This window comes from Dasypus novemcinctus, chromosome 9 (assembly GCF_030445035.2).
Source record: "Dasypus novemcinctus isolate mDasNov1 chromosome 9, mDasNov1.1.hap2, whole genome shotgun sequence".
Classification (NCBI taxonomy): Eukaryota; Metazoa; Chordata; class Mammalia; order Cingulata; family Dasypodidae; genus Dasypus; species Dasypus novemcinctus.
Window position 1 is genome coordinate 114,768,390 of NC_080681.1, and position 8,230 is coordinate 114,776,619.

General features: G+C 53.1%; 1 protein-coding gene across 1 annotated transcript; it reads left to right on the top strand.

Annotated features, from left to right (window-relative positions):
- The first annotated feature begins 261 nt into the window (after nt 1–261).
- Nucleotides 262–6,357, top strand: PLA2G2D (phospholipase A2 group IID). Its single transcript, XM_004458637.4, has 4 exons — nt 262–301; nt 2,946–3,090; nt 4,218–4,324; nt 5,627–6,357. The coding sequence occupies exons 1-4, from the start codon at nt 262–264 to the stop codon at nt 5,770–5,772; spliced, it is 438 nt and encodes a 145-aa protein (XP_004458694.1). The 3' UTR covers nt 5,773–6,357.
- Nucleotides 6,358–8,230: the final 1,873 nt, after the last annotated feature.

Here is an 8,230-nt window from a genome sequence, read left to right on the forward strand (position 1 = left end):
AAATCAGGGGTGATTTTTAAATTTCTTCTTGTTTTTTTTCCCCAAATCTTCTGCCCTGTGTGTTTCTTTTGCAAGCAAAAATTTTTAAAAAATAGATATTAAAAAGAAATAAATAAAATTCCCCGGCACCAAAAAAAGAGGAAGCAGAAGGGGCACGTGCCGCCTCCACTGGAGCTGGCCTGGGTAAGTGTGTCTAATATAAGGGACGGCCTGCAGGAAGGGGGCTTCCAGCAGCTGCTTCCACTGGTCTCTGCCAGGATCATGGAACTTCCCCTGCTGTGTGTGCTGGTGGTGATGGCTGGTGAGTGGGGTGTCAGGACCCAGGGCTGGGAAGCGAGGGAGGGGTGCTCCCCTTCCTGGGTTGGGCTGCTGCTGCTCTGATCCCCTGGGCTCTGCCCCGTGCTCCTTCAATCCTTCCACCGCCTCAAAGAGCCATGGGCAGCTCCAGTCCCCTAGAGCACTGCCTGCAGCCAGAGCACTCTGGGCTGCCAAACTGTGGTGGGATGCCTTGGGGCATCGTGGTGACAGGTGAGAAACTGGGGTCCTGCCCGGCTCACACCTTGATGCTTTGGACACAAATTACAGAAATGGGGTCTGCCCACCTGTCTCTGCTCGCTTTGTCCCTTTGACTGAAGAGCAATCCCTTACATAGGCACAGCACTCTATTTTTAGAACTCTTTCCCACTTGTCATCCCCTTGGGACCTGGGAAGGAGCCTCCTGTGAGCTTTGGTGGAGGTGGGGGCTGTTTCCTTTCCCTCTTTAACAGATCAAATGAGAAGACAGGGTTGTTAGCAAATTGGCATTTTTGTTTCTCGATCCATCTTGAAAGATGTTTTTAAAAGGATTTTGCATTGTTAAATGTGGCTTTTATGATCTCTTGGGACTCCCAAATTCTCAAGAGGAACACATTTCCAGGGTTACAGTGAAAATCACTAGGAAAATTATAATCAAGCTACAGATATTCATCTCACATATGTAAAGAGAAAACAGCCCAGAGCTAATATACACAGATGAGCCTGCATTCAAATGGTCGCACTCCCATCTCCTAGCTGTGTGACCCTGGCCAAGTCACTTAACCTCTCTATCCTCGTCTGTCAAATGGGAACAATAGCACCTCCTTCATGGGGTTATTATATGGACTCTAATTCAAATGCATTCAAAAACGTTTTTACAGTAGTAAGGAGCAGTAAGTAAGCAATAGCTCAACTCAAGCCATGTGCTCAAGAGATGGCTGCCATGTGCCTCCTGCCTGCAGTACCTAATCCTGCGCAGCTCCGTCCCTCTTGGTAGCAACTGAGGAAGGAAAAAGCTCTCAAGGCAGCAATTGCTGACAAGACAAACCAGTTCAACAGAGCTGTCATAGCCACCATTGAGCTCCTGTTTCCCAGGCTTGGTTTTCCTCACTGTTAAATTATAAGAAATAAAATCCCCCCAAAGCATCCTGAATTAAAGCTGAATTTATTGCTTGCCTGGCAAGGGAGCATTTTGCATCATTCAGGCATGAGTTTAGTGTGTGTGTTTCTGAGCCAAAATTGCAAGGGCTTGACTGGAGGGGGGAGGGCAGACACAGCCAGAAAGACAAGGTTCTGAATTTGGGCCACTGATCGACCCACAGGAGGGAGGGTAAAACTCTTCTAGGCAACTGGTTGTCTTGGGTTCCCTGTCAGTATCTGGGAGTCCTGGGTGGGGTGCCAGTGGTTCTGGCAGGCCCCAGCATTCATCAGCTTGGTTCCTCTTTAGCATCCCAGACAGCTAGAGCCACTATGGCAAACCGGAGATGAAACACAGATGCCCAAACACTGAGCATCACTGGGGACTCAACAGGCCTGCCAGCTCCAGTCATACCCCTCCAGTCACTTATGGTGACAGCACAAGGCCCACCTGCTTGTGAGCTCTCATTTGTCCACTGCACAAATTCCTCCCAGCTGCCTCCCCATCCCGTACCACCCCCAATATGGGGCTGATCCGATCTCGTGGCACTCAGCACCTGGTTTGCCATTTGCTGTATTTGCATTAAAACATCATTTACTTGAGGTGGGGGGCTCCGTGTATAAGGTAACCCGAAGCGGGGGCTGGGCCTTCCTTAGACACTGAGCTCCATCTGGATGGGCACTCCCTGTGTTCTTGAATCATCTCTTGAGGTTGCACAAAGTGTACGTTTCCATCCCCTGATCCTGTCCGTTTCTCCCAACTTCTCTCTTGAATTCATTGACTCTCTCCCATGACACACACCCCATCTGGGACCTATTGTGACTAGCAGCAGCAGTTATGATAAAAATGAAGCTATGCCTGAAAATCATTGTTTGCTACACCAGGCTGCTCCTAGGACAGCCGCAGGTGTTCTTTCATAGCCAGGTTTCTCTAAGGGATTGAGGGGAGGGATGGCCAAGGAGAAGGGTGATCCAGATCATTCTCCTATTATACAGAGGAGGAAATCAGTGCCCAGAGACGCAGACTGCCTTGGGGTTCAAGTCTGCCTCCTCCATTTACCAGCCAAATCCAAGCCTCCACTTGCTCATCTGTAAAATGGGGAATAGAAAGTCACTGCACCAAAGTTGATTTCTTAGTTTTGACAAATGTGCCACAATTGTGTAAGATGCAGACATTTGGGAACACTGGGTGAGGGCTAAGGGGAACTCTGTACTATCTTTGCAACTTCTCTGTAAATCTAGAATTATTCCAAAATAAAATGTTTTTTAAGGAAATAACATCCATCTCATAGAATGGATTCAATAAATAAGTATGTGGAAAGACCTGGAGCCTGGGGCAGAGTAAACATGCAGTAACTGTTAGCCTAGTTTAATAGCAGTCGTCATCATGGTCATTTCAGCAGCTGCATCCCAGGCCACTCATTCGGTTGGGGCAGAGCAGAGGGGCCAGCGTCGTGACCACAGACACTCGTCTGAGATTTATCTCCCCTCCTTGTTGCCGGGATGCTGGGCAGGTGTGACTCCAACCCAGGGCGGGATCCTGAACCTGAACAAGATGGTCCGACAAGTGACCGGGAAGGTGGCCGCCTTCTCCTACTGGCCCTACGGCTGTTACTGCGGGCTGGGCGGCAGAGGCCAACCCAAGGATGCCACCGACTGGTAACCCTTCCCGGATCCCTTCGGCTGGGCCCGGGCACACGCCCACCTGGCACCTCCCTCCCCACCCCTTATTCACTTAGTGAATATCTGCGAAGCTCCAGCTATGTGCGAGGAGCTCCGCCGAGTGCTGCCACCGTCCCAGCTCTCGTGGAGCTAGCCTTCTGGAGGGTTCTCCAGGGTCTCTGAAGCCCCCCTTAGCACTCCCAACCCCTAATCTGGTCATAATATCCCCCGCACCCCACCACCACCACTGAACATTCAGTTCTAAAATACCCCACTTCTCGGCCATTATCTCCTTTGATCTTCACAAAAACCCTGGGAATCAGCCAGAGGGATGAGGGCCAGCAAGGCCCGTGGTCATATGCGGGAAACAAAGGCATGTTGTTTCCATGGAAGCAAGTTACTCCCTTGACCACCGAGTCATGCTGTCTCCATAGCTATACGTGCAGGTCATAAATCTAGCAAGGAGATGTGTACATTCAGGTGGAATGAGGACTAGGTAGAACGGACAATCTGGGCAACAAGATTTATGGGTATGCTTTCTTAACAATATAGTAGAACATTGAAATTTTGTACTTTGAATTATAATCGTAGATTTTGATCCATTGTGTTACACAGGTTGAGGTAATGGGAATAGTTAGCTAGGATAGTTGCTGGTTCTCACGATTGCTTGGAGTATATAAAGAAGCCCCTGAGATTAATAAAGCTTGAGGCTTCAATGCTCTCAGATCCCCTGATCCCAATCTCTCTTTTTCTTTCATTCTTGATACCCTTCGGGTCTGCAACTCCAACAATCATATCTCTGCTCTACCACTTCCAGGCTGTGTGACCTCGGGCAAGTGGCTTGACCTCCCTCAGTCTCAGTTCTCTCATCTGTGAAATGGGGGTAATAATAGTAACACCCATCCCCACAGGGTGGTGGTGAGGATTAAAAGAGAACACGTATATAAAGCGTGTGTCCTGCACAGAGTAAGCACGTGGGAAACGCGAGCTATCTTGATGGGTCCTGACTCTCCCAAGGTGGGCACGGGGGTTTCTCCTCCGGGGCGGGGGCAGCCAGACCCGAGTCCGCCGAGGGCCTGCGCAGCTGTGTGCCCTGCCCCCCCTTCCCTTCTGCACCCCTCCAGGTGCTGCAGAGCCCACGACTGCTGTTACCACCGCCTGAAGAAGGAGCGCTGCCGTGTCTTCACCGACTATTACAAATACACCTTTGCCCAGGATGAAGTCCAGTGCTGTGAGTGCCGGGGGCTCGGGGTGGCTCTGGAGGTGGAGGAAGGGACTGGCACCCGCTGTGCCTTCATGCGCTGGGACGATGCACCGTACCTCTCAGGGGCCAGGGGCCGCGCTGGGCGGTGGAGGGGTGTGAGAGGTCCTCTGGGGAGAGCCACCCTTCACTCTGCAGCCCCTCAGTGCGTCAGAGGCAGCCTGGCCTAATGGAGTAGGCGTGGCCAAAGCCAGGTGGACCAGCCCTGTGACCTTGACTTCTCTGAACTTCAGTTTCCTCATCTGTAGACTCAGACTAACATAACCCCTAAAGTTGTTGCGAAAACCAAAAAGAGAGCAGGCAGCACAGGCCTCGCCGGGTGCCTGGCAGTCAGCATGTGCGCAATAAGTGACCCTGGCCGCCGATATTATTATTACTTTCCTTATTGGTCCTTGTTGCAGTCCCATGAGGAGGCAGTGTCACTGGTGCTTTGTCGGCTTTACGGAGGGGGGAAATGAGGCTAGGGTGGAGAGCGTTTGCCCGAGGTCACAGGGCTGCGAGTGACAGAGCCTGGGCTGGCCCGGGGCCTGGGCTGGTGTCCCCAGAATGCAGGAAGGTGGCAGGTCCAGGGCTGGGGACCCAAGTGAAGCTCATCACAGCAGTCACTGTTTCCTGAGGACTTCAGAACAATAACAGCAATAACACCCAACAGTCACTGAGCACCTACGACAGCCCGGGGACGTGGCACGGGCTTTGCCATCTTCCTTCTATGAATATTTCATTCCCACGAGGGCCCCTGAGACAGCTCTTCTCTTTCTCTCCATTCTATGGATAATGACACGGAAGCCCCTGAGGTTCCTCCTACCAGAGCCTCCGCACAGACTGTCCCTGCCGGGAATGCTCCCCCCCCCCCCCCCACTGACTTCCCTGGGACAGCAGACCCTTCAGATCTCAGCTCCCCACTGGTCCGCGATCCCAGAGCCTGCCTCGTGCCTCACCTCCCCTTAGCACCATTTGTGGCCCTCCTCTGGTGATTCTCTAAGGCCCGGGGCCTTAGTCCTCTGCCCCCAGAGCCTGCCTCACACTAGGTGCCCAATAATTGTTTACTGAATGGACAATTAAGTCCATCAGGGAAGTCATGGCCAGAGCCCAAGGACACAGCTAGAGTCAAAGCAGCTGGGACGGGTGCCCAGGTCCCTCTGCCATTAATGCTGGGTGGGGAAGGCCTGAGCCACCTTCAGAGACCCCTACCCGCCTGGGTGGGACAGGCAGACACCTGGCTCTGCCTCAGGAAGGGACAGACACTGAGAGCCTTCCCGCCTCCACCCACAGCGGCCAGGGGGAGCTGGTGTGAGCAGCAGCTGTGCGCCTGCGACAAGGAGGTGGCCTTCTGCCTGCGGCGCAACCTGGACACCTACCAGAAGCACCTGCGTTACTACTGGCGGCCCCGCTGCGGGCACCAGACCCCCGAGTGCTAGGAGGTGCCCGCCCCCGCCTGTCCCCACACCCTGCGCCCCATCCCTCAGCCATCTCGAGCCCTGCAAGCCCTGCAGGACTGCTGGCACCCCCACTCCAGGGCTTAACCCCGCGTGGCTCCTTTAAAACACTGCCCGGGATGGTCAACCACCACACCAGGGAACCGAGACCTCTACAGCTGCAAGCAGGAGAACCCCATCCATCAGCCACGTGGGATCTAAGCTCCCTCTGGATTCAGAGGTGGAGCGGACATCGCCATCCCAGGGTCCACAGGATGGAGGAGTAGAATATGGATTAGAGTGGACTTACAGGTATTCTACTATAGAACTATTGTGACTCTATCAACGAAAGAAGTGATATCACTGATGTGGAGACAATGGCCACGGGAGCTGCTGAAGGCAGGAAGAGGGAAGAAGAGGTGTGATATGGGGGTATTTTTGAGACTTGGAGTTGTCCTCAATGATATTGCAGGGATAGATGCAGGACATTCTATATCCTGCCATAACCCACTGAATGGACCAGGAGAGAGTGTAAACTACAATGTAAACTATAATCCATGCTGTGTAGCAGTGCTCCAAAATATATTCATCAAATGCAATTAATGTACCACATTAATAAAAGAAGTCGTCAATGTGGGAGGCGTGGGGGGTGTCGGGAGTGGGGTATATGGGAACCTCTTATATTTTCTAATGGAACATTTTGTATGATTTACCTATCTTTTTTTTAAAAAAAGATAATTTTAAAAAAGGAAAAAAAAAAAAAAAAAACTCTCTGGGGTAGCAGGTTCTCCAGGGGCAAATGCCTGGCTCTCTGCCTCCACCCACCTGGCCTCCGCCCAAAGCTCTCCCCTTCCATACACTCACAAGCTGCAGCCTGAGTGACCTCTCTAAAGGGCAGTTTCGACCTTTCTGTCCACATTACTTGCCCTCTTAAAACCCCGGGGCCCTCCCAGCCCCAGGTAAGGCCTGGCAGGGCGGGGCGGGGGGACCTGCGTGGTGGGGCCGTGTGGCCTGCTCCCGAACTCCACCCCCCCCCCAGGCTTGGAGACCCTTGCACACGGGCGCATGACTGTCCTGGACTCAGGGCATCCCTGGTGCCCAAAGCAGTGCCCAGGAGGGAGCAGGGCTCAGCTAGTATCTCTCCAGGGCAGGACTGGACCAAGCGGTGGTTGGTTCCCCAGGCATGCTTTCTCGCCCCACTTCTTTGCATTGGTTCAGGCTGGACCTTCTGCCGTCCCCATGTGGGCAAGCCCTCCCCAGGCACCTCAGGGTGGAAGGGCACTTCCGGCCAGAAATCTCCCCTGGCTGGCTCCTTCCCCTGGCTCTGGGGGTGCACTGTGTCCTCCCAGCCCCCATGGCGCTTGCCTGCCCCTCACCAAGCTGTTCCTTGAATGGTACAGAGTTGCATGGACTTCTCTGCTCTCCCCCTCTAGCCTGGAGCTCCTGGAAGACGGAGACCATGTCTGTCTCATTCTAGTCTCCTCCGTCCCCACAGAGTAGAGGCTCACTTGATGCTGTGGATTGGAAAGTAGCCCCGAACGAGAACCCACAGGGCAGGAGGGCTCACATTGCCTTGGGGGCCAGCAAGGCAATGGGGATGAGGCAGCAAAAGATGTCGGCCCCCTGGGCCGGGGCTCCCACCATCCACAAAGCGCAGATCTGTCGACCCTCTTAAGGATCGCCCTTGTCTACTGGAGCTACCTTGCCCCGTCCCCACCCTGCCAAGGGGACACCTGTAGCCAATGACTGGTAGTTGAAGGGCAAAATTGCCCAGCCTCTGGCCTCTGTGCAGGACCCTCTGTGTGGCGCACTGCATGTCCAGAGCCCCCGTGGGATCAGGCCGAGGCCAGTCTTCCTCAGAAACGCCCTCTTTGCTTGGTCCCACCCCCACCCCACCCTGGGTTCCTCACTCCCTTACAGGTTTCTCCCAAAAACATCCCTTCAGTAAATCACTTACACAGAATCTTCATCTCAGGCTCCACTTCTGGGGAAACAGACAGAAGACAGATGGGTGAATGGATGATTTTTCAAGTAAGGATCCACAAACTGCAATTCATACTTGACTAGCTGTGTTTCCAGCTACAGGGTCAGGGCCTGTGGAGCCACCCACTCTCCAACTGAGGCCACTCATCTGTGAAACCTCTGGCTGCGCAGTTTTCCTTCTAGTTGAAACTCAGCAGCGTGTGTGAGGCAGCATCTTAAGAACTAGGATCTACGGGCTCTGGGTTCAAATTCTAGGGCACCGCCAACCAGCCTTGTGACCTCACGTGAGGAATCTCAGATTCCACGTGCACAAAGTAGTGATGAAAATAAGATGTCATTAAATAAGATGCATGTCTATGAAGCCCTTAGCCCAGGGCCTGGCACATGGTTAGCCTCTTCAAATGTCAAGTGCACGGTTATTGTTGTTGTTCTGTAGAGACCAAATCTAAAGTCACCCCCAAGAGAAGCAGGAAGAGGA

Excerpts from the sequence above, each read along its gene's own strand:
- PLA2G2D (XM_004458637.4), top strand. The coding sequence starts at position 262 with ATGGAACTTCCCCTGCTGTGTGTGCTGGTGGTGATGGCTG. Across the intron at positions 3,091-4,217 it reads CCCAAGGATGCCACCGACTG|GTGCTGCAGAGCCCACGACT; the intron begins GTAACCCTTCCC and ends GCACCCCTCCAG. Across the intron at positions 4,325-5,626 it reads CCAGGATGAAGTCCAGTGCT|CGGCCAGGGGGAGCTGGTGT; the intron begins GTGAGTGCCGGG and ends CTCCACCCACAG.